Source organism: Betta splendens, chromosome 24, assembly GCF_900634795.4.
Source record: "Betta splendens chromosome 24, fBetSpl5.4, whole genome shotgun sequence".
Lineage (NCBI taxonomy): Eukaryota > Metazoa > Chordata > Actinopteri > Anabantiformes > Osphronemidae > Betta > Betta splendens.
Genome location: NC_040901.2, coordinates 14,110,903 through 14,138,017, shown reverse-complemented (window position 1 = coordinate 14,138,017; position 27,115 = coordinate 14,110,903). Strand labels below are relative to the sequence as shown.

Genomic DNA, 27,115 nt, shown 5'->3' with positions numbered 1-27,115 from the left:
CTTATCTTTCAGGTCAGTTGCTGCCTCGCTCAGCGTATCTGTGCTTACTGGGGCTTCGTACCCAATTTCCGGTTGGGGAGATGGTGAAATCTCCCCTCTGACCTGGCGTCCTGGCTCCCCCTTGCCGTAGCATTTGTGTTGTATCTCGTCAATCTCAAGTTGTGATAGCAGTTGCCGTTTGTGGATGTTGGAACACTGAGCTACTAGTTGCTTCGCCGTCAGCCTTGAATGTGGGTTTCTCCGTGTATGTATGTATATATATATATATATATATATATATATATATATATATATATATATATATATATATATATATATATATATTATTCCTCTACCTGTCCAAACACTGCCCTCTACCGATTTAGACATTTTGAATAATAATAATTCATTTATATTAAAGCTTCACATTTTATTAGAAACACCATCAAAACACTGTGAAGGTAAAGTTCAGCTACAGTTTTATAAAAAGGAGAAAATGTACTTCTACTCTGTATATTTATCCACATATTACGGAAGTTAAATAAGTTCCATACATTATTTAGAAAAGTGTTAAATAGAAAATAGTTTGGAAATCACTAAAAGTGCGTTGCACCAAACTCGGCCTCATGTAGAAGCTGCTGTATCTTGGTTCTGACCCACGACTGCTTTTCTGTACAAAGTCTTCTCATGGCAGGAGCCAAGCTGAGCAGAAACAGAGTCACATCGTCTCTGAGGTCCACACCTCGGTCCCGGTGGACCTCCCTGGCCTCCATCCTCCTCAGGTAGTCCTCCAGCACACTGTCGCCATTCTCCGTCCTGGCCTGGGTCAGCCTGGGTGACGTGATGCTGCAGTCCTCGTACTCCTCGTCTGTCAGATCCACAGTCTCCCTCACCTCTGTTTTCAGGCGGTTCAGCCTGGAGGCGGCGCCGGCCGGTGGAGGGCTACAGCGGCTTTGACGGTGCTGGAAGGGCTGCAGATCCGGCTGCAGGACGGCCGGAGGTGTCTGCTGATCCGAGGGCTGTGAGGAAGAGTGTGAAGATGCTAAGGATGTTTGTGTTTGTGCAGAGTCGACTGTAGCAGCTGTGTCTGAAGTCACCTCAATCTTTGCTGCTTTCAGTCTGACGGCGTCGCCACTTGAAGAAGACGGTCGCTTCCTTTGCACAAACTCCAAGGACGATGAAGATGATGTAGGCGTAGCATCTGCTACTGCGATGTCTGCAAGGAACAGAGAAAGTGTTGTAACTGCTTTCAGGACATTCTCTTAAAAGGGCAAAATATTAAATCACAACAATAATAATACCTTATTTATGACTTAATTATCCTGTGAGTATAACTCAGTGGTTTATTCTACATTAATCTGTATTTGCAACAGTCTCCTTCTTAAGTAATCCTAATTAATAAAAGTTAAATGTCTACGAACCGTAGCTCTCGTCATCATCGCTCCGGGTTCCGGTGGTCGTGCTGCAGCCCATCATTTCAGACACTTGCAGGAGTGAGGGCTGTGGGTCCAGAGCCCAGCCATTGGTGCCGGCAGCTCTAGCATCTATGAACGGGTTTAAAAAGGATAAAATGGATGAATACCTCCATGGTCTGTAGTTGAGGAGCCCGATGCCGCTCTCTCGTCTCTCTTTTTCTCGCTGCCTCTCCCTCCTGTGTTGGTCTCTCAGTGTTTTCCACTTCCTCCTGCACTCAGACTCTGATCAGGGGACAAACAGAACAAGCTAACGCAAACAAGAACAGTGATTTGTATTCAAAGTAAACATGTAATCTGATTTTCTAGTAATGTACGTAACTAGTATCACCACTGCTGTCTAACTGATCTTTCATTGCATTTATGGAATTTATTTCAACTTTATATTTGTTAAAAGCTTGTAAAGATAATCTGTGCTAGGAACTAATGTTCCGCCACTGTGCGCCGGGAGGAGTCGGAACGTATTGAGACACGGACTAATTTTGTTTTGATCTTAACATCAAAGGATTTGTTGAAAATAAAATAATAAAGAAGTTCGAATAAAGGCCGCCTCGCGCCGACATTAAAGCCGCTTCAGTTCGGTAGAGGCGGTACCAGAACGGTTTCCACCGTGATTTCGTCCGTGTTTTGGTGGAAGACTCACCGGGGAACCCGACGATCTGCGCCACTTGTCTCCAGGAGTCGCTCCTCGTGTTCAGGTCTCTGTAGGTCGGGGAGCTGCTGTCGTACAGGCTGGGGAAGCCGGATACGGCCACGATCAGGCTATACTCCATGGTCCTGAAGAACCCCGAACCTGAACCCGCAGGCTCAGCGGAGCGGAACCGAAAAAAAGTTTCCGTTTCCGGTGTGGATCCAAACAAAAGCTATTAGTTCGAAGCGGTGTTGTTGTTGTTCTAGACATCAGTCCAAAATACAAAACAATAAATCTTAAACTTCAAGTGTTTTATTGAGCAAACTCAGCAATAGGAATAATTCTCTAAAATGTACTCTATTACTAGTAAAGGTGTCCTTTTATGTACTAATCGAGACTTAATGCATTATTTTAAATGTTCATGTTTTGTTCATGCATTAATTAATGCACAAACGAGCAGTGAAACAAGTTTTCCAGTCTTTGATAATTATCTTTGCCAAATTGTAAAAAAAGCTCTGCATGTGATCTTACATAGTCAAGTAAACAAGTAAAATACACTGAAAGTTCCCAAAGTAACGGAACAAACGCTTGACATGAAGCTGATCTGTCTGAGGAACAGACTCAAATCATTGGCACAGGTTCTCTTACTTTGGTCACACACAAGACGTCTGATTCAGAGGTTTCCCATATTTCTGGTATCTGGATGCCTCTAGGTGGTGGCATTGCTTCAGAATGTGCTGAACTCTGAGTTAAGTTACAATCCAACCAGCACTGAGGCTGTGAGGGACCAGAGACAGCATGAGGCCCTGGACGACTTTGAGCCACTAGTGGGAGAGACGAGGGCTTCAATGGCAGCCAACAGCTCAGGGAAAATCCCTCTCAGTTTCCCAGACTGCTTACAACCCAAATAAATAAAGCAGCAGGGGTCAAAGGTCAACATAGTCTAAAAATAGACAGACAAGGGAACTGGGCAACAGCAGGAAATCCTAAAAACGCACACAGAGAAGACAAACCTGCAGCTCTGCACAGACACAGACACAGACTGAGTGAGCAGCTTTGGTTTTAGTAGGCTGTAAATGACGGAGATGAAGGAATCTGCACAACATTTACCACAACATAGCAACAGGTGGCACAAACTAACGCAGGGGGCACCAAACACACACGGATGCTCTTACAGTGAAGGAAGAAGGAACGTCTGGCATTCAGGGAACACTGGGAACGTGGCAGGTGACGTTTGCAGACCAGCTCACGAGTCTCTGCCGTTACACGCTCTGAGTCCATAAACACACCATGCCAACACACACACACACGCACGCACGCACGCACGCACGCACGCACGCACGCACACACACACACACACACCTCCTCAGCTCTGATTGATCACCACTACGTTCGCTCTCTTCCTCCTTTTCTCCTACTTCCCCCCTCCTCTTCCTTGTCTCATTGTTCTGGGGGATTAACTTTGTTTTCCTCCAGCTTTTATTTATCCAGGGTGAATTCATGCTGCTTCAAACATGCACAGACTCCTGAAGCCAGTTAAAACCACAACAACTTCCAGCCTGGTTCTGCTGGAGGTTTCTTCCTCATTAGAGAGAGAGTTTTTCCTCTCCACTGTTGCTGTCAAATTAAATGCTTGCTGTTTGTGGGATCTGTTGGGTTTAGTTGTGTGAGGTCTTAAACCTTACTTTGTAAAGTGACTTGAGATAACTTTGTTGTGATTTGGTGCTATATAAATAAAACTGAATAGAATTGAAAAATTGAACATGAACACTAGTCACACTAAACAGTGACATAAACCATCAACAGGAATCGTCCCATTAGTGTGAGCCATGGCGACTGGTTAAACTGGGCTGATTCCAGTAAGTGTTCAACTGTGTTTATAATGGACGTGTGGAAACATTGAGTGAAAGAGGAGAAAGAGAGAGAGAGAGAGAGAGAGAGAGAGAGAGAGAGTGTGTGTGTGTGTGTGTGTGTGTGTGTGTGTGTGTGTGTGGTGTCTTTGCTGCTTTGCTGCCATCATGTTCACGATTGCTGCACTATGGCAGCGTTTCACAAACCCTGAGTTTGATTCAGGGTTTGACTCGGTTTGACTCAGGGCTGAATAGCTGCAGCAACTGTGGATCAGAGGAACCGTAGTATTTCCTCCCGTTCGTACCAACGTTGGAACGCCTCGTTGGTCAGTTACATTCTTTAGACACAACATGCTCAGAGCTGAAACGCTTCTTCTGTCATTCGAACCACGGCACATTTCATGTTTGTGCATATTTGTCGTCAGTGTGTGTGATGGGTTAGCAGGCGTAGGCCCCACCACAATAAAAGCCTGTGTAGGAACAACCAGCAGGGCCAGGATGAGGGCCGAGGGGCAGCAGGTCAGGTCACCCTGGGAGAGCGGCCCGGGGAACCATGGGAGCAGGACCTGCTGGAGCGCCAGCGGGACCATCCGCTCCGGCATGAAGGCAGCAGCACAGTCTGACCTTTGGACTGAGCCTTGTGGGTCGGAGCATGTATCCATGTATCGAGTTGCATATGTATCCCTGCAGTGTTTGTCTGCAGGGCGGAGTGTGGTGTCGTGCACCGTGGCGTCTGGGGCTTTTAGAAGCAGCAGGTTCCCAAGGACTCTCTGGTGTCTGGGTTCGGACTAACTCATATAAAGTCATCTTTAAAGGCCTGGTCTTCGCTTCCAGCATCAGCAGAACCACTCCTGTCCTCATCCACACCAGCAAACCAACAGCTGTTAAATCGGGAGATGATCTTGGGTAAGCCTCCCCCATCGAGGGGGGGGGCTCACATGACTGGTCCCACTGGTCTCACTGGTCCCACTGGTGAACAATGACCGTCTCTCAGCGCCACCAATGAATAACAGTCTTTGACTGCAGGAACACAAGTGCCCTTTTCTCTGCCTCCAGCCGCTCACTCGTCCTTTTTTTAATCGGTCAACATGTTAATTCACTCAAAGTGCGACTGTATTCACAGACCTCCCATCGTTCCCTCCTCAGCATCGATGGACGCAGGACTCAGCACACGGTCCCATTATGTGAACAGCAGGAAATGAAGGGAACGCTGCAGCTGCAGCTTTAAGCCATGTGAGGTGGAGACGCGGAGGGGACTTCCCAGCTCCTCCGCTCCGACACGCTCACACAGAGATGAAGTCCTGGGAGAACTGGGGGAGGTGGGATCAGCTGACCCAGGTCACAGGCCTTTCCCACACCTACGTCCACACGGACTGGACGGCGGAACGTGTCGGGTCAGGAGGCCAGACTGATCTGGGGTCTGCTGCTGCATGTGAGAGTAGGCGGCTCTTCTCCATGGCAACACGCAGAACCTCCAGAACCTGCCTGGGCCTCCAGAACCCGTCTGAGCCTCCAGAACCCATGTGGGCCTCCAGAACCTCTCTGAGCCTCCAGAACCTGCCTGGGCCTCCAGAACCCGTCTGAGCCTCCAGAACCCATGTGGGCCTCCAGAACCTGTCGGAGCCTCCAGAACCAATGTGGGCCTCCAGAACCTGCCTGGGCCTCCAGAACCCGTCTGTGCCTCCAGAACCCATGTGGGCCTCCAGAACCTGTCTGAGCCTCCAGAACCCATGTGGGCCTCCAGAACCTGTCTGAGCCTCCAGAACCCACGTCGGACAGGTTTTAATGGTCCAAACAGAGGAACCGGGTTTGTTTCTGAGTGTAACGTGGTCTGAAGGGACGACACGTGTAACATAGCTGTCATCAGCGCCGCCGTCCATCACACCTCAACTTATTGGACCCGTTCACGCCAGGACACACGCCAACAGCAGATTCCTGAGGTTCCCGCTGGCTGTCGAGGGCGCGTTGACGCGTCGCCTCCATCTTCACAGCCCAGAATTCCTTCCTTAGTGATAACATGAAGGGTTCTTGAAGACGGATTAGTGAGTGTTGCTTTGTTACACACTGGTCTCACCAGTGGTTCTGTCTTCAGTTCCCCTTCTTCAGAACCTGAGCCCTGCTCTTCACCTTTGCCTTGATGTAGATTAAAGGTGAGGAGAAAGTTCAGAGGTCGAGAGAGCGATACAGTGACTGACTGCTGGATCACGCTACACACCCTCCCTCACCTGTGACGCCTCACAGACAAATCTGGACTCCCTGCCCACCAGTAGCAGTACCCACCAGTACCCACCAGTAGCAGTACCCACCAGTACCCACCAGTACCCACCAGTAGCAGTACCCACCAGTAGCAGTACCCACCAGTACCCACCAGTACCCACCAGTAGCAGTACCCACCAGTACCCACCAGTACCCCCCAGTAGCAGTACCCACCAGTACCCACCAGTAGCAGTACCCACCAGTACCCCCCAGTAGCAGTACCCACCAGTACCCACCAGTAGCAGTACCCACCAGTACCCACCAGTACCCACCAGTAGCAGTACCCACCAGTACCCACCAGTAGCAGTACCCACCAGTACCCACCAGTACCCACCAGTAGCAGTACCCACCAGTAAAAACCAGTAGCAGTACCCACCAGTAAAAACCAGTAGCAGTACTCACCAGTACCAGTCTAGACCAGTAGACTTTATGTGTGTGTGCGTGTGTTTGTGTGTGTTGGTGTGCGCTTATGCTTGTGTGCATGTGTTTGTGCATGTGTGTGTGTGTGTGTGCGCGCGTGTGTGTGTGTGTCTGTGTGCATGTGTTTGTAGGTGTGTTTGCGCGTGCGTGTGTTTGTGTGCATGTGTTTGTTTGGTGTGTGTGTGCGTGTGTATTTGTGTTTGTGTGCACGTGTTTGCGTGTTTGTGTGCGTGTTTGTGTGTGTGTTTGTACGTGTGTGCGCGTGCATGCGTATGTTTGTGTGCGTGTGTGTTTGTGTGTGTGTGTTTGTACGTGTGTGCGCGTGCATGCGTATGTTTGTGTGCGTGTGTGTTTGTGTGTTTGTGTTTGTGCGTGTGCTCAGAGGCATCATCACACCTCTTTCTCCTATTCTCCCTCTCCCTCCACTCTCGGAGCCCGGATCCATTTCCTCTTATAGGATGGTTCTGCTTGTTCTGCCCGACCCCTGACACCAATAAACCCGATACAATCAACACACACGCTGACACACGGTTCCAGTAGCAACGTCATGTTTCACACCCTTTCCCCTAAACTAGCTGACAGGAGCGGGTGGGCGGGGCTACGAGGGGGCGGGGCCAAGGTGTCTGGACCAGTTATTGCTGCTTTATTACAATGTGCAAACAGCAACATCCTCAGTGGTCAGACCCTGGAACACCAGGAGAAAAGCCATAGAAGCCAGTGGGTCAATGGGCCGGTGCTGACAGGTCAAGCGAAGCGTCGGCTGCATTCATTCCTTGTGTTGAGAAAGATTAGCAGGCGTGAAGAGACGCTGCTCGTGTGTCTGGACTCTCTCACACGATGATTAGGTTTCAGCTGTGGGAACGTGTGACGCAGCCTCGCACCCGTCGGCCCGGTTGGGCCTTCGTCCGCCCGCTGGGTCCAAAGGAACCAAGAAGCTGGACAAAATAGATGCAACATATTAATAACTAAAGGTTTCTGAACTTTTCATTTGTTAAAACCTTTCCAGGAGTGGCGGCACCACCTGGATCAGTAGAGGTTCTGTAACCAGGACCGGCGAGGACCCGGCAGAACACGTTATCAGGGTCTAATCTCCCATCTAGCAGCGGTGGAGTGGACGGGGGCGGTTCCTTGGAGTGTGTGGCTCCGTGGGAAAACTCCAGCTCCAGCAGCAGGAGGAGGAGGAAGCGAGTCCAGTCTGCAGCCACTCAGGACCTGGGCTCGAACTCACCCGGACCGGACCGGCCCGGCAAAGAGGAGCGCCGCCATTTGACTCCACTGAGGATCAAAGGCATCGTCTGGATTAGAGTTCTCTCCTTCAGTCAGTTCACTTGGCAGCAGCTCTAGAACATCTGCGGTACTGTATTGGTTCCTTCACCTCCAGAACCGGCCGGTCCATGAAGCGGCCGTGTGAGGACGGCAGCTCGGCTGAGAGCGACCTGGACGTGGGCGGTGAGAGCATGTTCGCAGGGTGAGTTGAAGATTCTGACCACACTGGATCCAGTTCTGGTACTGCTGATGTAAGAAATCACCTGTAGGTCCGGTCATAGCTTCAGGAACGGTTCTGCAGCAGGTCCAGTTTTTCTGTGACGGATCTGCTGCTGGTTTCACTGATAGAATGACGTGGTTCTGACCGGACTTGGAGCTTAGTGTTCTGCTGATCCAGACTCAGCTTGTTTCGTTCTGCAGGCACTCGAAGCCTCCTTTCACCAGCTGTGCGTCACCCACGGCGACCACTCGAGTGATGGCGAGGAAGCGGCGCAGAGGGGTGAGACACTGTGGTTCTGCTCAGGTGTCCGGGTCCAAAATGGGACTCAGCTCGATGCTTCCTGTGTTTGTCAGATCATCGAGAAGAGACGCAGAGACAGGATCAACAACAGCCTGCTGGAGCTGAGGAGGCTGGTCCCCACGGCGCTGGAGAAGCAGGTCAGAACCCGCGCCCGGCGTTCGGGTCGGTTCCGCGTCTCATGGCCTGTAGCAGTAAGTTCGGTTCTGTCTGTTCAGGGCTCGGCTAAACTGGAGAAGGCAGAGATCCTTCAGATGACCGTGGACCACCTGAAGATGCTGCAGTCCAACGGAGGTAACAGAACCGGCTCACTGGGTCCATCGGGTTTTGTTTGTGTGGTTCTGTTTGCGACTCTTCTACCCGTGTGTGTTCAGGCTACGTCAGCGCCCACGCGCTAGCGCTGGACTTCCTGTCTGTGGGCTTCAGGGAGTGCGTGACGGAGGTGTCTCGGTACCTGGACTCATCGGACCCTCTGGGCTCTCGGCTGCTGTCCCACCTCAGCTCCTGTGCGTGTCAGCGAGCGGCCGCCGCGCTCACGGCCGCCTCCCGCGCCCCCCCCCAGGCTCCGGGCCCCCCCCAGGCTCCCCCCCCGCCCCCCTGCTGGGCTGCCTTCCAGCCGCTGCCTGCGTGCGCCGGCGCCCCCCAGAGGCCGGCCGCGCCGCTGCAGCGCGTCCGCGCCGCCTCCTCACCCCCGTCCCTCCTGCCCCCCTGCGCTCCCACCTCCCTCCTGTCACTGTCGGCCTCACCCCCGTCCCTCCTGCCCCCCTGCGCTCCCGCCTCCCTCCTGTCGCTGTCGGCCTCGTTCCCCGTCGCGCTCCACAGAGGCCTCCCCCTCCTCCCGCGCGCCTCCCCCCCCTCCCGCGCGCCTCCCACTAAGCCCTACAGGCCGTGGGGGTCGGAGGTCGGAGCCTTCTGACACGCAGCAGCTCCAGCTTGTGGTTCTGTCACTAACGCAGCAGCGAGCAGAGGTTCGGTTCAACACTAAATGTTCTAAGCGCTAGTTTGACCTCTGACCTTTGTGGTTTTATTTGTCACATCAGAAAAGATGCAGAATGAGCTTAACTGAAATAAAATGAAGTGAAAGCAGCCAAACAAACAGACTCTGAGCCTGGTTCTATGTCTGTGTGATCTGGTCTCACGCTGCTGTTGCTGAAATAACATCACACAGAACCTGGAACCTGGACTCAAGTCCAGTTTTACTGAGGGTTCTGTGTGAACCTCAACACGTGTGTTTCTGCTGGAAACATCAAAGCTTCAGGACCCTTTGTTTTGGCACCATCATTTATTGTGACAGACAGAACGTTTCACCTCCAACAGACGCGGATCACAGCTGACGGGCCTGAACGGGTCCATGGAGCCGCTCAGGCCCGTCAGCTGACCCGGTTCTGACGCCGCTTCGCAGTGACCAGTGGTACATGAGGATACACTGCTTCAGAACAGTTCTGATGAGGTAATACTGTAGACTCCACTGCACGGCGCCGAACGGGTCGACGCTCAGACAGAGGATCAACACGACGACAACGTCCCTGAGCAAAAACAAGAAAACCGAGAGTCCAAAGAGCTAGAGTGCGAGTTTCACGCAGCCTGATCTTTAAGACGCCATCGCTGACACCATGTCGCTGGGGTTCAGGATCTCGATCCAGTAGCCGTCAGGATCCTGGATGAAGGTCTGACCCGGTTTACCTGCCAGACACAAAGACAGAAGAGCCAATGCACTAATCCCGTTGGTCCGAACGAACGGCTGCTGAGCGCCATCTCCTGGCGACAGGCGGGAGAGACCCAGCTCACCTGAGGCACGTGCGCGGACCTGCTTCACCCCCTGCTGCTCGAATAACTGACAGGCAGCGCTGACGTCGGGGACGGCGATGCCGATGTGGCCTGAGGCGAGACAGCACGTTAGGAACACACACAAACCACCGGGCACAGACGTTCATCAGCTTCGCGGACTCACCGAACCCCACAGGTTCGTGGTTTCCATTGTGGTACGAGAGGCCTGAATCCCGCTCCGAGCCCCAGTTACTGACAGAAGGAGACACGTGTCAGTGTGCAAAGCTGCGGCGCATGACTGCCGATTCTCGGCTACGCACTGTGTCAGCTCCACGGTGCCTCTGCGGGAGAAGGTCCAGGCCGTCCGCTCGCTGACGTCAGCGGGGATGTCGGACCTGTGCTCGTAGCCCAGGAAGTAGTGGGTGAACCGCATCGAAGGGAAGTCGATCTTCTGCAGCAGCCTGGAAACAGAGGAGACGCTGAGAGCCCGGAGCTCCGTCCGCGGCGACGGGCCGAGAGGCCGCAGACTCACGTCAAGCCCAGCACGCGCGTGTAGAAGTCCAGGGACCGGGCCGGATCTTTGACCCGCAGCATCGTCTGCTGCATCATGAAGTCCTGCGGAGACAAGCAGCAGATGCGCGTGAACACCAGCCCCGGTCTGAGGGCGGAGCCGGGTCCGGACGAGGCTTCACTGAAGGAGGCACGTGATCAACCTGTTCATCAGCTGGAGCCTCGAGACGACGCTGCGTCTCTGGGCGGTTCTATTTCACAATAAAAGCGCTGAAAGCAGCACCGAGTGGTTCTAATCCAGATGTGCAGAGAATAAAGCGAAAGCGTGAACCGTCGACATTAAAGGTCCATCAATCACTCACGCCGCCGTCCGCATCGCCGTGCGTGTTGTGTCCGATGGACCACAGCCGTTCGTTTGTTCTCAGCAAACAGCCTGACTCAGTGTGGAAGTATGTAAAGTGTTCGCAACAGGTCGGACTGGATCACAGCCTCGCACGTCAGGACCGAAGCCTGAACCTCCACCAAAGCAGAACCCGTCAAAAGCTCACGGCTGCGGTGGAAGCGCAGCGTCACCTTCGTGATGGCGTTTCCCTCCTTACAGGCGGCGCTCACCGCCTCGTCCGACAGCCCCCGCTGCTCCATAGTCCCAGACCACCGCACCGGTCGCTCAGGTGCCTCCGCGCGCTCACCTGTCCAGCTCTGCGCCGCCTTCAGGTGCCGCTCGGAAAGCGGTGTTAATACGAACACCGAAAGGAAAACCTCACACCAACTTAACTGAAAAGGGACTATTTCACGGATTTAGCAATAACTGCTTGAATAAGACTTAACATATAACAGATTTAAATCTTATAGACTAATCCTATTAATTATGTGCCTAATTCTTTGTAGGAGCAGTAATTTATTTATTTTCTATCTAGCTGTCAGATAGCTTTATACGCCCCTGATTCCTGGTTTAGTTATTTCTGACTAAACTAGAACGCAACGTGTGCTCTGTTGTTCAGGGAGGAGTCTCTGTGCTGCCTTCAGGTTCTGTTTGAGCTGTAACAACTATGCACAGTGAGGCTGAGTTAAAAGTCCAGCCACCACTTGACTGTGTTAAAGGTGAGAGGGACCTTAGTGGACACATTCTCCACTACTATAGTATGAACCCTGGCCTGCTGTTTGCTCATGGCAGTGAACGCAGCACAGAGATATTAGCTGTAATCTGGACTAATCCTTTAAGAACAAACATAAAAGCTGCAGGTTTGAGCAGGCAGAAATGAAACATTACAGGATCACACAGATGTGAACAAATCGCAGTCACAGTTAATCTGAGCATCGTCTGAAGGATCATTAGTCAAAGCACTTCAAAGGAAGTTTGAAGACTTTACTTTAGCTTTAGACTTTAGCTGACAGTCACTGTGGAAGTGAAAGGACCAATTTAAACATAAAGGGAAGTTCACATTTGTATGTTTAAAAAGGTTGAGGTGATGCAGAAACACACTGATCAATCCAAAATTTTATTATTCACCCAAAACATCTGGAAATTACAGTGTTAAAAGTTTGTTCAAATAAAAATCAGATTCTCTCTTTCTGTGCATGTGTTAAAAACAGCATAAAAGTCTTTTACTGGTTGTTAATTTATGGAGGAATGAACAGCGAGGAGCTCAGTGAATGCCTGTCAGAGCCAATGTGCCTCAGGCTTCTGGACAGCGGCACCGTCATTTCCGAACTGGCTTGTGGTTCTCCAGCAGCAGAACCACCAGTCGGCTCCTGAGCGAGGACAGTTTGCTGCTGTAGCTCTGCTGCAGGACGGACGTCAGGCTGCAGCGGAGGCTCCGCAGGCTGGGCAGAGGCCCGCTGTCCGGCACGTTGAGCAGCGTGTGGAAGAAGTTCAGCCACAGGTCGCTGTGGGGGTTCCTGTGGGGCAGAGGGGAGGAGCTTCACTCAGATTCTGGGTTTTAGGCGCATTCACAGCAGCGAACTAAACAGCTGGCTTCTAGTGTCGTCAACAGGTGAGATGTGAAGCCTTTGCCATATAACATCACTGGAACATCTCTTTCCCAGATTTGCTCAAACACTTTCAGTTTACCTTCTGAACGCAGCATCAGTTTTCCACACTCCACCTTCGTTTCGGACTCGCATGTAGGTTCCAAACAACAGACAGTGCACAGTTCCAGCGACCCCAAAGTAGTCAGTCTGCAAACACAGGACAGTTACATCTACTACGAACGGGTGGAGCCAGTCAGAGCCTCAGCAGCTCAGCCCATCAGTACCTGATAGGTCCAGGGCTTCCCACTCAGCATCTCTGTGCACTGGAAGCCTGATGTCAGACACCGGGCAGTGAACGCAGTGTTCTCTGAAAAAAGCTTCATGTCGATGCTCTGTCCGAGGTCAATGAGGACGAGGCCGTGGTTAACACTGTCCGGATCAACATCCTTGTTGTCCATGAACCTGAAACACAAACAGGAAAGATGACGTTCTGCATCACGTCCTGTGTCAACTAATAAACAGCGTGCCGTTACCTCTCTCCCAGGAGGAAGTTGTCAGGCTTGATGTCGGCATGGATGATGTTGATACTGTGCAGCTGCTCCACCATGTGCAGGATACAGATGGTGAAGTACATGACCAGGGGCTGAGGCATCACCTTGTCGCCCAGGGTTTTATACATGTTCACTGCGTTCTGTAAGCAGAGTCACAGTTTGAGCATTAAAGACGCACCTGACTCACGCAGCATCCACGAGGGATCGCAAACGCACCAGCAGAGTGCCGTAGTTGTGAAGCTCCTCCAGCAGCACGCTGCCGTTATTGAAGATGTGAGCAGAGCGGACGCTGCTGTAGAGGTGACGGATGCCAGGCTGCAGCCGAGCGTCAAGCTGAGTGTTGATGTAAAACTCCCAGGGGTTGGCCGGCTTCTGGACCTGCACCAGGAAACATAAGCTTAGACCTCACAGCAGTAACATGGTGCCCGCAGAGGTCACACAGAGATCCTCACCTTTAAAACCACCTTCTCTGAGGTCACAGGGTCTGTCGCCTGGAAGACGGTAGCAAAGGCTCCTTCACCGAGGACCCCGTCGACCCGAAGAGATGCATTTCCTGTCAAAGCAGATGCACAAGGATGTTCTCTAGTGGACACAAGAGCCAATGAAAAATACATTATCTAATCTAATTCTAGGTTTAAACTTAGTTTCCAAGCTCTAATGTCATCAGTCTGAGGAGACAGCACCCCCTAGTGCTCATTGTATGTTTCTGAGTAGATTGGAGCAGATCTTCATCCACACATACATGCCCTAATGGAATAAAATAGCTGCGGTGGGTACTTACCCATGCTCAGGGTCATCTTTGGGCTGATGTGGGGTAAGTTGCGTTGCCAGGTGAGGCAGCGAGGGTGAGAGGTGAGAGGCGGCGAGAGTGAGGACAGCAGACCAGAGATCAGTTCATCATCCCAGGGGTCGGGTACCAGCTGCAGCTTTTCTGTCTTGGGCTGTGTTGCGTTCATGGATACATCTACGCTGGGCCTCACGCCTCTGTCTGGACTCATCATGGGCTCATCCACAGTGTTGAACTGCTCCTTGCTCATGGACACGTCAGCATAGAGTTGTGGCTGCTCTGGACTCATGGGAACATCCATGACCCTTGGTTGACGTGGACTCAAAAAGGCATCTAGATCTGTCTCAACTGTGACCGGCGGGCTTTTGCAGGTCAGCCAGTCTGGGTTGACGATGCACTCTGGGCTCATTGGAACATCAAGAGCCGTTTTCTGGTCTTTTTGGGGACTGCCAGGTTCACCCAAATCATCCAAAACTTTAAACGGTTCATAGCCAGGTTTGAACAGGCCCTCTGGTTCCTGTGGATTCACAAAGGTCCGTTTGGAAGGCTGCTCGGGGCTTGTGTAAATGTCCCAAGCGGGTCCTGTGGTCCTGGAGACAGAGGACTCGTTTGGGCAGAGCGTCTGGTCTCTGAAGGAGAGCAGAGCAGGAGGAGGAGGCTGCACCATGGTGACGGAGGAGGAGGTCAGGCAGTGTTGGGCTAGGCTGAGACCTTCACCCACAATGGTGCCTAGTCTGGCAGACGAGGGGACGATCTGACTGACAGCTGTTTCTGACAGCTTCTCATCAGGCGGACTCTGCTCCATGATGGGGCTGAGAGGGAGGATGGACAACATGATACCTTGTAATTCTGCAGCATTTCAACCATTTCCTGAAATTATTCATTGATTTGTCTTTAATAATATTCACATATAAATGTGATTGCTCTATGAACTAAAGACATAAATACCAACAAGTGTGGACACTTCAGTTACCTGAGTTTATTGCCCCGGCACCTGAAGGCATCCTCCTTAACGTCTCCACCATCACAGTTGTTCTCTGGTTAATGAAGAAATGAATGACTGTTACATTATCACGCAGCCTCATTGAATCCACAGCGTGTTCATGTCAGAGTGGGTCCAGTTACCTTGGTCCTGGCAAATGTTGCTGCCGAAAGCATTGATTTGTTTGTAGGGAGTAGAGACGAACTGGGCCAACATGGCGAAGTCTGTGGAGCTGTTGGGACAGGCAGCCAGAGAGTGGAGGGAGTTGTAGCGAGCACCCCACATGGTCTCATCCGGCGTCAGCTCTGGAGGAGTGTCCTGAGCGGCACAGCTTTGAAACTTAGAGCAGCACTTCACAGATGCTGTTTATAACAACCAGTGACGCTTTTTTCATGTTGGGCTTCGGTAACAATAAGGATAAACGTGAAAATGTGAAAAGGAGCAGCGTCCTGACAAAATGTCAGTGTGCCATAACATTTTCCTCCTCCTCCCAAATTATCCTGATCCCACACATACACCTCCTTAGTGGATTTCCCAGGTGTCAATGTCTCTTATAATGTGACACACATCCTCTTGTGGCCCGACGGGTCTAAATTTGAACATCACTAATTGATGCTGGCTTCACATAGATACTCACATTTGGTTTGGACACTGGGATCACAGCCAGAGCTCTGGCTGCTTTGAACTTCTCACACGCAGATGGAGGAGCAGCAGCGCTAGACAAAACAAATACATAATTATAAAGTGTTAAACAGCCAACGTCATAGTGTATTTAGTGAACCTTCAGAATTTACAAACTGTGAACTACAATCAGTGTTTACCGAGGATTCTCTTTGTCATCATCCTGGAAGATGGTGAATGGGGTTGTTGTAGGCGGTTTGGAGAATGTGGAGGCATCACCTTGAAGACAGGACGTGAACAAAGTTGGTGAAGACATTCCAAATATCAGTGTGAGTGTGTTTACAGCATATTCACCCTGGGCTTGGTGTCCTGCCTCGGCTGACTGGAGCACCGATGTGTTGCTAAGCGGGTCGATTAGGAGAGTTGGGGCCTGGAACATGTCCATGATAACATCTGGATACAAAACCAGAATGGTTATTATGTGTGAACTTAAGGTGCAAACACCTTTTGGCATAAAAAAAAGCATGGAGGATGAAACGAGAAAAAACCCAGACAGCTCTACGGTGCTCACCCAGAGCCTCCCGCGTGTTGACAGTGGGTGACGGCAGCGCCCTTGATGGCGTGGCCTGAACAAAGCCCAGTGAATTGTTAGGAGTGATGTGAGACAGATTAGCTGTGCCTCCCAGTGACACTGCATCAGAGGGAGAAGGACACATTCAGAGGAAGCCATGACTGCGCGGGTCACAAATCACCAACTGCGGTACTTACCTTCAAGTCTGTCCTCTAGTTCCTGCAGCTGGCTGACGTCCCTGAGGAAAACATTTAAAAGACATTAAGCTCCTAAAAGAACCTGGAGCGTCAGCGATCTGTCGGGTTATAACTAATCTTTGGTGTGACTCACTTTTGTGTGACGTTCGTGCCCATGCTGCCTGGCTGACACGGAGCTTCCCGGGGGAGAAGATCTGTATGACTTGGGACAGAGGGATGATGGGATCTGTGCAAGGGCAGCGGGGGGGTGTCAGCAGCCCTGGTCTGGTGCTGCTGCTGAACGGGTGGCTCCGTGTGTGGTTGGAGGCCTGAAGAGAACCTGGAGTGCAGATGGTTCTGCTGGGCAGGATTCAGGTTCTGTCTGGTGGCTGGTCCTACCACAGGTAGGTGCTGCAAATTAGTTCATACAGGTTCCAGTGTTTTCACATTGTAGGACCACTGAAATGGTTCAATATAATCCAGTAGCACCTGAATCCAGATTTTACCCCCTGTGATGAAGGCTGGTGGATTAAAAACCCAAATGCTCCCAAGTTTTGATTATAATTCTCCAGCAGAGATTTAATCCTCAGGACAGCCTCTTCCTCTTCCCTCAGCTCTCTCTCCTCTTTAAGAATAACAAGAAGATTTAAAATTATTAAGTATGTAAAGAAGACCTTTAAAATAACACAGCAGTAGAGGTTAAAACCCACTGTCTTACTGTTTCTTCTGTAATCCATCTCCTGCTGCTCCTGTCGCTTATGAAAGTATCTCTGCGCCCGGACTTCCTCGAAGCACAATTCAGATCCTTCACAAACAAGTTCCTCTTTGTCGTACTTTGACACCATCTGAATACCAGAGTCTTTACTGGAGGGAATCATTCCTGAAGTCTCAGAGCGAGAGACTCTGTGGAGAAGATGCAGGGTCGGCATTACTGCATGTGTAACACACCGTGATTTCCTGCTGTCTTCCAGTTGTTGTTGACGATGATGCTTTGTGTTCCCAGTTAATTCTTTTATAGGAACAGAACGTGTAATATTTTGCCTCACATAAGTCTATTTAACTTAGATCTGGATAATTAAATAGTAATAACGAGGAATGCTGTAATGACAAAAAGTGAAGCTAGAATTTTAAATAAATGTTTAAAAAGATATGAGTGTTTATGTTCAGACTGCATCCAACTTAAAAAATAATCAAATAACTCACGTCACACAGTATTGGGGTTGTTTGGGTACGCAGTCCACTGAGGCCTGGGACAGAAGACAGAGTGTTAGTGGAATTAAAGCCACACCTGACTAAAAGCTGACTAAAAGGTAGTGGAAGCAATTCTGATGCACCTTAATCTGGGCCACTGGCTCACTGTGGGGGGGCATCTGGTTTGTTAACTGGGAGCTCTGTAAGGGGGTTCGAACGCCTGCTTTTCAAAACAAGCAGAAAATACTTTAGCCATTTACTCAAAACCACAAAAAACATTTTAATCATTCACATTAATAATTAAGTCAAAAACCTTTACCTGATATTGGTGTCTGGCTTTTGGTTCTAATTTGAAACAACCTGCAGATTACATTGTTTAAAGCATCAAATTATCAGCTATATGAAAAATGATCAAAGCTACTGAAGTGAAGACACAACTGTACTTTGTGCTGCATCCAGCGCGTCAGCGATGTTACCTGTACTCATTGAGAACTGCATCTGCTGGCAGGGCCTGGTTCTCCACTGCTTTCTGGTACACAGCATCAGCCTGCTCATTCATGCCCCTCTGCTCAAACTGCTGTGCCCAGGCCACGTACAGGGCAGCGGTCTTGGTGCCGACGCCACTGCGAAAGATGTGACTGTACAGTGCAACTGGGTTGGAATAATAACTGGCCTGAAGGGGAAAGGTTCACAGGAGGTTAAAAGTGGAAACGGTGAGAGTTCAACCATTCTCCAGTAATCAGGCCACTTACACATCTGATGCAGTGCTTCACATATCGGATGTCGTTCGCGTACCGAGGGACGTCCAGAAACCTCTCTACGAGCCTGTCCAACACCACTGCCATGTCACTGCCGTCAGTCAATCTTTTCTCCGCAAAGTCCACAAACCTTTATGCAAAAAAAGGCTCACTCAGCTGCCTGTAACCACATTTAGCTAAAAAGCAAGATATATCGTAATAATAAAGAAATAAGATGTATTACACATAAAGACATAAACCTCTATTGCCACTGCAGGTCATAGCTCGTGTGTTAATACACAATTCCTCTTAATCCATAAACACAGCTGCCTGAACTTTTATTAGGATGGATTCCCAATAAAAGGTGATTAATTGCTATCAAATTCGTTTCTTTCTTTTGTCAGTATAAGACACAACGAAAAAAAGACTCGTTTCCTTGTTTTCCCAGCTTCTGGAGAAATCAAACGGGTAAAACATCCACAGACCGTTTCTGGAACTTTAAGGGAAATGAAGAGCACAGTGAACAAGACTTACTTGTCCCATTGCTCCAGCGGATCTTCTCCGGAATATGAGGTCATAGCGTTTTCAAAACACCTACAAAAAACGACAAATGGTGAAAGCACGTCTAACAGACAGAGGTGAAGCTGAGCTACGTTTAGCTCTTACAGCTACATAACCACTAGCAGTAAACCGGTGCCGCGTTACGTTAGGTGACTTACTGTAAATATGCAGATACATCCATTTCGCTTTAATAGCAAGAATATTGTCTTTTACAATGAAAAGTCCAAATATACACCAAAAACAACCGCTATGCGTCAATCATATCTTAGTTACATTTGTTTCTCAGATTCGGTTCAGTTTCTGCATTTAAAATTTCGCGCTCGACCAATAGACGCGAGGATCACAAGACCACGCCCCGATTGTTCAATTCAAGATTAGAAACTTTATTAATCACAGAGTTTGTGACGCAACTTGTGGTAAAACATTTCATGAACTAATAAAAAGCATATAAATTTCTTTTTAATGGTTTGACTGCTTGATTTAACATTTTCTCATCTATATTTTGTAGAATATAGAATGGTTGCTACCTACAGTATATCAGATACAGCAGCACTACAGTGTCTATGGTGTATTCTGTAAATCTATTATCTGAACACAAAAATAACAACATAGATGGTAACACTATTGGAAAAAACCTAGCATATGAAATGTATTATTGTATCTTCCTACACATAGACTGTGTTTTAAAGAACAGAGTTAAACATTTAACTGTTCACTGTTAGGACATTTACGTTTACATTTTCTTGAATTCAAACTGTTTAATGCAAAAATGTTGCTGATATTAAAATAAATTGTATAAATATTGAGCTGTTTTAACCTATCGTTTCCTGTTTGTTTTCAAATTAAATGCGTCAACTCCCAGGAAACTATAAAACAGGCGGGACCTACTTATATGATAGTTTGATCAAATACACACTCATTGTACAAAAAACGCGGTTATGTAACCATGCAAAGTCGTTCAGTTGGTAATAAAGTAAGTATGTCTTGTCATATACATGTCACTTTACTTTGTAGCGGAAGTATGTAAACAGGGTGGCCCGTGAGAAGCAGGTGAAGAAACCCCTTGCATTGAGACGAGAAGCAGAGATCGCGACGTTACGTAACCGCCATTTTGTTTCACCGGGAGTAGAGAAACCAACCTGGAAACAGCCGGCGTGAATATTTTTTCCTATTTGAAGCAACATCAACACGGCGGATTAGCGTCGTGCACCCAAGTTTAGCGTTGCACGGTATGTACACACTCATGGCAGTGTTATAGCATCAGCGGCCCGTGTTCTCTTGTTTTGGTCGCTTTCTGTGCACGCTCATGTTGGGTGCGCTACACCACCGGCCAGTGTTAAACAGCAGCTCGTTAGCTTGGTTAACCGGCATTTTGAGAAATAGGCTGTTGGGTTTACAGCCAGGTCATCAGGTGTGCTACGAGATCTGATGCGCACTAGACGCGGAGGAAGTCCTGGACACATGTGGTGCTGGTTCTATGAAGGGTTAGCACATGACTAGCCAGTGAGCTACAGGAGCTCCAGCTAAACAGTAGCTTTTAGAGGCGTGGTGGCTGTGTGGACGTCAACAGGGTATTATTTATTTACCTTCTCATTAAAAAGTTGGCCAGTGCGTATCGGATGTTGGAGCAGTCTGATCGCGCTTTACAGATGTGTTTTCAGCTCGAAACATCAGCCGATCAAGTTACTAAAAAAAGCATGTTTAGTCTCGACCGATGGCGCCAAACAGGTGCTAAAGCCTTTACTATGTAGCAATTACACTGCTAATGCCACTGGTGCTGCCTCGTGGATCGTCGGAACCGAGCTTTCCTGTGTCAGCTTCCGAGTCGGTTTTCACTCGTTCCTGTGTGTTGTGGTCTGCAGATATCTGGAAACATGGCCACGGATCATGTGAACGGGAACGGCACGGAGGAACCGATGGACACTACAGCAGCAGAGAGCCACTCAGAACATTTCGAGGCTTTATTGGAAGCTGGTTTGCCCCAGAAAGTTGCGGAGAAGCTAGATGAACTTTATGTAGCAGGTAAGCACACTGCATCCTGAGCAGAACGCTGTTTGACGTCTGACACTGACTGATGATGGTCCACGTCCAATCTGGAGAGGCTCAGGGCTTTGGGTGCATCACACAGCTAACATTGTTACATCTGTTATTGTGTTAGATGGGACATAATAGAACGTGTGCAGAGGTTTTAGTAAGACTGGTGACACTGTCCTGCTACCACTCACTAAAGCAGAGGAACCTACATGACCATGGAAGGTTGTAGTTGATGCGGTTTGTTTGAGACATGTGGAGCAGGGAGGGATGAGCGAGGCTTTGCTGGTTATAGTCTTTTAGTCCTTTGACTATTGGAATAATGAAGAACGCCACCTGAGTCTGTCTTCTACTGGCTTTTTAAAGCACAAGGACCGTTGAACAGTCTGAGCAGCAGTGTCCTAGCGTTCACATCTTTGATTAAACATGATGAAAACCTTCCTGTCTCTGTTGCTCAATGTGCAACAACTTTCTGTGCAACATTTTAACAACAAATTTAAATTTACATTAAAACACTGTTCAATAACCCTTCCAATGACCTCATACTCACTCTACCTGTACTGTACTGCGTTGTACTGTGCCAACACTAACTGTCTTTAACTGGCTTTTATTTTGTCGATGTATTCTCTGCTCTGTACTTTGCTGTTGTGTGAATTTCCCACTGTGGGACTGTTAAAGGGTTTATCTTATCAGTTGGTTGCTTCAGATCTTACTCTAGGTCTTCTCCTGCTATTATAGTAATGAATTGCCTGGTGTAGTTGTGAAAGTAGAATGAAGCCAGCTGGTGGTTTGGCATATGCAGAAACAATAAAGCAGCTGTTGGGCTCGTGTTCAAAAAGCAGAGCTCTGCTGCAGTAAATGTTAATGAGCCAGGTAGTGGTTTGCAGGACTGGGATGTCTTAATCTAGTTTACAGCACCTCTACTTAACATTTGAGTGACACTCAGTATGAGCAACGGTTCTGTGTGTGGACTTTTAATGCATGTCTTGACTGAAGAGTGATGCTGAGCTAGTGGTGGTTTGCAGATGATGAAATCTGTGGGATGTCTTCTCCAGCTTTACAGTTTCTTTGATCATTTCTGCTACATGTGTTATAATATGTTTCTTTCAGTTGATTTCTGATCTGATATGATCTCCGTTTTATGGATTCTGTTCACATATCTGTTCTGTTGATGTTAAATTTCTCAGGCCTCGTAGCACATAGTGATTTAGACGAAAGGGCTATTGAAGCTTTAAAAGAATTCAATGAGGATGGAGCCCTGCAAGTGTTGGTTCAGTTCAAAGAGAGTGATCTGTCTCACGTGCAAGTAAGTCCATCCCTCTGAAAACCTTCTGTCATTTTTTCTTCACCTGCAGAAGGGGAATGTCTATAACGCACTTGTTCTCTCTTTCAGAACAAAAGTGCCTTTCTCTGCGGGGTAATGAAGACATACAGGCAGAGGGAGAAACAAGGGACTAAAGTTTCAGATTCCTCTAAAGGACCAGATGAGGCTAAAATCAAAGAACTCTTGGACAGAACAAACTACACACTTGATGTAACAACAGGGCAGCGAAAATATGGAGGCCCTCCACCTGAGTCGGTGTACTCCGGTCCCCAACCCACAGTTGGAACAGAGGTGCACTTTACTAGAAGATCAAAGTTGGGAAGCGTTAAAAAAACATTGATTCACATTATACATTTTAACACTAGGGCCATTAACTAAAATGTAAATAATCTAACTGAAAAAAAGAAGGAACACAGTTTAATTTTGATTTAAGATACTCACTTACTTATCATCTTCTCCATTCGTTGTTGCAGATATTCGTAGGTAAGATTCCCCGGGACTTGTTTGAAGACGAGCTGGTTCCTCTCTTCGAGAAGGCCGGGTCTATCTGGGATCTCAGGCTAATGATGGACCCGCTGAGCGGTCTGAACAGGGGTTATGCCTTTGTCACGTTCTGCACTAAAGAAGCGGCCCAGGAGGCCGTGAAGCTGGTGAGTTGGCCAGGAATGTGCAGCCAGGACTGTAGCATCAGTCTGGCAGTCAGGTCATGTTCTCCATGGATGAAGCTTTAGGAGGGAACAAGAACACCCATAGCATGAGTAATGTTACCCACAAAATACTGCACTCTGTTAAAGCTTTCAACAAATGGAAATGGATCTAATGTGTGAGGCAGTTGAGCGCGTTTATGATCTGGCATTGTATGTGATTGACATTTTTGTTTTCACAGTGTAATAATCATGAGATCCGCCCTGGCAAGCACATTGGCGTGTGTATATCTGTAGCCAACAACAGGTTATTTGTTGGCTCCATTCCCAAGAGTAAAACAAAGGAGCAAATTGTTGAAGAGTTTGCTAAAGTCACAGGTACGCGTGTGTCCCGCCAGCTTTTTGCTAATAATCAAAATGCTAGTGTAGCCGTTTTTATCCTGACTCCCATCATCCACCTGCAGAGGGCCTCAGTGATGTCATACTGTACCACCAACCCGACGACAAAAAGAAGAACAGAGGCTTCTGCTTCCTGGAGTATGAAGACCACAAAACGGCTGCTCAGGCCCGGCGCCGGCTGATGAGCGGCAAGGTAAAGGTGTGGGGCAACGTGGTGACGGTAGAGTGGGCCGATCCCATCGAAGACCCCGACCCAGAGGTCATGGCCAAGGTGAGCTTCAGAAGCCGGGCTTTCAGTCACGTGGTTGCAAAGTAAAATCCAGTCTGGCTGACGTTCCTGTCCGTTGCCCAGGTAAAGGTTCTGTTTGTAAGGAACCTGGCCAATGGTGTGACAGAGGAGATCCTTGAGACATCCTTCAGTGAGTTTGGGAAACTGGAGCGAGTTAAGAAGCTCAAAGATTACGCCTTCATTCACTTTGAAGAGCGGGACGGTGCAGTGAAGGTAGTGACGCCCTGTTACTGGTGAAGTGGGATCCTGCTAGTCGCAGGCTGCATCCAAACTGAGCTGTTCAATGTTTTGTTAAGGCCCTGGAAGAAATGAACGGCAGGGAGCTGGAGGGAGAGCCCATTGAGATTGTTTTTGCGAAACCCCCTGACCAGAAAAGGAAAGAGCGCAAAGCCCAGAGACAAGCCGCTAAAACGCAGATGTAAGTAGCGCTGAGGTTGAGCCGACTCCGTCGCTTGACTCTGCTCTTACTGTTGTTGTCTTGTTCTCATCAGGTATGACGACTATTACTACTACCCTCCGCCTCCTCACATGCCCCCCCCTGTAAGGGGGCGGGGCCGAGGTGGCAACAGGGGCGGCTACTCGTACCCCCCTGACTACTACGGTTACGAGGACTACTACGACTACTACGGCTACGACTATCACAACTACCGCGGCGGCTACGACGACCCCTACTACGGCTACGAAGACTTCCAGTCTCCGGGCCGGGGGCGGGGCGGCAGCCGGGGGGCCCGCGGAGGGAGCTCTCCAGCCAGAGGCCGTGGCGGCGCCGGGGCGCCCAGGGGAAGGGCCAACTTCTCCCAGCGCGGTGGGCCCGGACCAGGCCGCGGCGGGCGGGGCGCGAGAGGAGGCGTGCAGCCCAGAGGGCGAGGAGGGGTACGTGGTGCGCGGGGTGGCCGCGGTGGAAATGTAGGAGGAAAGCGCAAAGCTGACGGGTACAACCAGCCAGATTCCAAGCGTCGCCAGACCAATAATCAGAACTGGGGCTCTCAACCCATTGCTCAGCAACCGCTCCAAGGTGGTGATCATTCTGGTAACTATTCCGGTTACAAATCTGACAACCAGGAATTTTATCAGGATTCTTTTGGGCAACAGTGGAAGTAACCAGTAGGGCTTTGATATAAAAACCCCATCTTTGTTCATCTTTTTATTTAGAGACTTGATCTGATTGGCCCTCAATCTCTAACGGTTGCCTGCGTTTTTTCCTCAAAATTGGTGACATCTGGCAAGATCTCTTTTTGTACATATTTTAATAATCGCTTGGACTCGCAGTAGTCACACTCCCACCTGTCTCTGGCGAACTGGTTTTTCCTTTTTCCCTTTGTTTGGTGTTTTTTAAAGATGGTCGTCAAAAAACTTCCATAAAGTTTGAAAAAATTTTTAGATGCAAATATGTGCTCGAGCTGTCTATTTGGCTATAGCTTTATGTATGTTTTTAGAGATTCTGGTTTCCATGTTTTAAGTAGCTAACAGCACAAAGCATATGTCTCCTAAAGCTGTATTTAAAATCCAATGAAACTACAATTTGTATTGTCACAAAGTAATGCGTGTGTTGTTATTGAAGAGAAAAGGACCATCTAGTCCTACTTTTGGCTTTACATTTTGGCTTGTATTCTTTGCTGTTTGTCTGCTTTAATAAACATACACGCACACGTGTACAAAACTTCAAATTGTGTTGCAAATTCATGTTTCGGCAAATTCTCTCTTCAAATTGCCTTCAAAATTTAAGGCTCCTTGTGGAAGCAAATGGACTTAAAGGTTTGCCAATGTTGGCCACATGCTACAGTGTCACCTTGCATGCCATCAAATTCCAAACCACCTACTTCTATAGTGCTCTGTATGTGTAGTGACATACTTCATCCTTATAAGTTCCTCTCATGTCCAGAAACATGACGTTTCATGAATTGGTGTCAATGTCAGCGCAGTTAAACGCGCCTCATGCGAGAGGGGGAGGAGGATGAAAGCACAATTTGACTTCTTACTCTCAGACAGAAGCTTTTCCTTGTCCCAGAAGGATCTGTTGTAGCTGTTGAAGGCCTGGATACTAATATTGCATGTTTATCTGGAGTTTGTGGGAGACAGCTGCCTTGCATGACTCGCTTGTAGTGTTTGGTTGATTTGGTGACCTTGCTTTTCTGGTTGCTAATGGCTGCTCTAACCCGTTCCCTGCTGCCCGTCTGAGCCACGTCTCACCTGTCGCACCAATCGATTGACCGCTTGTCCACTTTGAGGCATCGACATGTGCATGTCCCGTCAGAGCGCGTTAGTCTGGAGAATGCTTTGTCTTCTGTACGTGAAGTCGTGTGTGGTTCTACTCAGTGTGTAGATGTGATGCTGTTTTCCAGTCTCTAATTGCTTCCTTTTGTTACCTGACTAGCAGGGGAACGCGGTCGAGGCCGGACCTGACGTGCCGCTCTGAGGACTCGTCGTGGGATGCGGTGGTACGGTCGCCTGACTGAGTCCAGTAGAGCTGCTGAAGCTGCCAACAGATGACTTTCAGTTTAACCAAATATGCCATTTGAGACCTGCTGAGTTTACGATGGACATTGTTCTGGGAAAGTCTTTGCACTTTTTTCTTTTGTGCTTTTTTTCTGTGATTTTAAACTAGACCTTAGCGATGGACTCCATGTGGTATCTGATGATCTTAGAAGTCACCGAGGGTTTAACTACCTCTGTTCTGTGCTGGAGGAGACCATGGTCGGTTCTAGCTGGTCCACGTGGTTGAGCCCAAATGACCCTTTACACAAGAACTGAGCGAAGTAGTTGATGGACACACTTTAAAGCCTAGAAACCGTCGTCATCTCGTCTTCCACGATGAGGAAACTGTCCTAATGCTTGTTTGTGTTGGTGCCATCTGTTGTCAGGACGTTTTCATTTTGTTTCTTACAAAGCTGCCCTTTTTTCTAAACAAGTTATGGAACAACAATAAGTTTAGGAATCATCTAAATCTCCAATGCATCACACAATCACTGTGGACGGATTATTGTTCCGTATGCGGCAGTTTTTCTCTTGGTAAACTGGTGTTGGTTATGTTGATTTTTGTACATATTTTATTGTATTTTAAAATGTAACGAATTTAAAGGAACAAATCCAATCTGACACTGAAAATAGGGGCAAAATGATCTGACACTTTGCTGCTGAATCTAAACAACTCTAAAATCTAAAAAAAAATCACTAAAATCTGTTTCAAACGGCACAGAAGTGAAACCCAGATTATCATAACACCAGCTCATGTCCACCTTAAACCTCCTTCGGGTGGTGAGAGGCATTCTGAGACTTTACAGGTGTAACAGTGTGAGAATGGATCTGTCCTGTAGCATCTTTGGCTCTTTGTGACAGTTGCCATCAAGCACAGTTTCTACAGTTTTTCCATTTCACATGTCATTGTGCAGCTTGTCTCTTTTTGGGGGGGGGGTTCTTGTCATGCTATCATCTACTCTGTTGGGTTCCCAATTTCAATAGTCAGGAGTTTTTATCTTTCTTTTTTTCTAAAAAGTTTTGCTTTTTTGCAAATGAAATGTTTTATACTGTACAGTGAGCCGAGTTAAACCTATTTTTCTAATAAAGTTATTGACACTGATCTGACCTCGTTTGTCTAGCTCTAGTCTCGTGATC

At 48.6% G+C, this 27,115-nt stretch overlaps 5 protein-coding genes across 15 annotated transcripts; 2 read left to right on the top strand and 3 right to left on the bottom strand.

Moving 5' to 3' along the window:
- Positions 1-384: 384 nt before the first annotated feature.
- On the bottom strand, positions 385-2,339 carry LOC114850013 (uncharacterized). 2 transcript variants are annotated; one of them, XM_029141940.3, is made up of 4 exons: positions 2,095-2,339; positions 1,401-1,523; positions 1,077-1,195; positions 385-998 (listed from the first exon to the last, which is right to left on the bottom strand). In XM_029141940.3, the coding sequence occupies exons 1-4, from the start codon at positions 2,222-2,224 to the stop codon at positions 576-578; spliced, it is 795 nt and encodes a 264-aa protein (XP_028997773.1). In that variant the 5' UTR covers positions 2,225-2,339; the 3' UTR covers positions 385-575. The 2 variants fall into 2 exon arrangements, with proteins under 2 accessions (XP_028997773.1, XP_028997772.1); XM_029141939.3 differs by having other exon boundaries at positions 1,401-1,676; positions 2,095-2,332.
- A 4,960-nt stretch (positions 2,340-7,299) lies between these two features.
- On the top strand, positions 7,300-9,493 carry hey2 (hes-related family bHLH transcription factor with YRPW motif 2). Its single transcript, XM_029142138.3, has 5 exons — positions 7,300-8,076; positions 8,295-8,373; positions 8,448-8,531; positions 8,610-8,685; positions 8,766-9,493. Exons 1-5 carry the CDS (start codon positions 8,003-8,005, stop codon positions 9,305-9,307), a joined length of 855 nt encoding a protein of 284 aa, XP_028997971.1. The 5' UTR covers positions 7,300-8,002; the 3' UTR covers positions 9,308-9,493.
- Positions 9,494-9,654: 161 nt separating this feature from the next.
- LOC114850021 (lactoylglutathione lyase-like) lies at positions 9,655-11,549 on the bottom strand. 2 transcript variants are annotated; one of them, XM_029141956.3, is made up of 6 exons: positions 11,281-11,549; positions 10,691-10,773; positions 10,479-10,619; positions 10,343-10,410; positions 10,180-10,269; positions 9,655-10,074 (listed from the first exon to the last, which is right to left on the bottom strand). In XM_029141956.3, the coding sequence occupies exons 1-6, from the start codon at positions 11,308-11,310 to the stop codon at positions 9,983-9,985; spliced, it is 504 nt and encodes a 167-aa protein (XP_028997789.1). In that variant the 5' UTR covers positions 11,311-11,549; the 3' UTR covers positions 9,655-9,982. The 2 variants fall into 2 exon arrangements, with proteins under 2 accessions (XP_028997789.1, XP_028997788.1); XM_029141955.3 differs by having other exon boundaries at positions 11,242-11,536.
- A 602-nt stretch (positions 11,550-12,151) lies between these two features.
- On the bottom strand, positions 12,152-22,747 carry bub1 (BUB1 mitotic checkpoint serine/threonine kinase). Of its 5 annotated transcripts, none has more exons than XM_055506599.1 (24): positions 22,613-22,747; positions 18,790-18,849; positions 18,271-18,406; positions 17,995-18,191; positions 17,838-17,878; positions 17,662-17,741; positions 17,531-17,574; positions 17,046-17,230; positions 16,834-16,952; positions 16,482-16,738; positions 16,349-16,389; positions 16,152-16,271; positions 15,935-16,033; positions 15,781-15,859; positions 15,597-15,675; positions 15,103-15,277; positions 14,951-15,014; positions 13,972-14,789; positions 13,643-13,743; positions 13,407-13,568; positions 13,173-13,330; positions 12,924-13,101; positions 12,740-12,846; positions 12,152-12,567 (listed from the first exon to the last, which is right to left on the bottom strand). In XM_055506599.1, exons 1-24 carry the CDS (start codon positions 22,630-22,632, stop codon positions 12,369-12,371), a joined length of 3,519 nt encoding a protein of 1,172 aa, XP_055362574.1. In that variant the 5' UTR covers positions 22,633-22,747; the 3' UTR covers positions 12,152-12,368. The 5 variants fall into 5 exon arrangements, with proteins under 5 accessions (XP_055362574.1, XP_028997667.1, XP_028997665.1 ...); XM_029141834.3 differs by having other exon boundaries at positions 22,617-22,746; XM_029141832.3 differs by lacking the exon at positions 22,613-22,747 and adding an exon at positions 18,975-19,164.
- Positions 19,884-27,080, top strand: LOC114849981 (heterogeneous nuclear ribonucleoprotein Q). 5 transcript variants are annotated; one of them, XM_029141870.3, is made up of 11 exons: positions 19,884-20,045; positions 20,679-20,838; positions 22,035-22,153; positions 22,241-22,462; positions 22,645-22,821; positions 23,058-23,193; positions 23,280-23,485; positions 23,567-23,716; positions 23,800-23,921; positions 23,995-24,376; positions 25,881-27,080. In XM_029141870.3, the coding sequence occupies exons 2-11, from the start codon at positions 20,691-20,693 to the stop codon at positions 25,917-25,919; spliced, it is 1,701 nt and encodes a 566-aa protein (XP_028997703.1). In that variant the 5' UTR covers positions 19,884-20,045; positions 20,679-20,690; the 3' UTR covers positions 25,920-27,080. The 5 variants fall into 5 exon arrangements, with proteins under 5 accessions (XP_028997703.1, XP_028997702.1, XP_028997701.1 ...); XM_029141869.3 differs by having other exon boundaries at positions 25,878-27,080; XM_029141868.3 differs by having other exon boundaries at positions 23,995-24,533.
- The last annotated feature ends 35 nt before the right edge of the window (positions 27,081-27,115 follow it).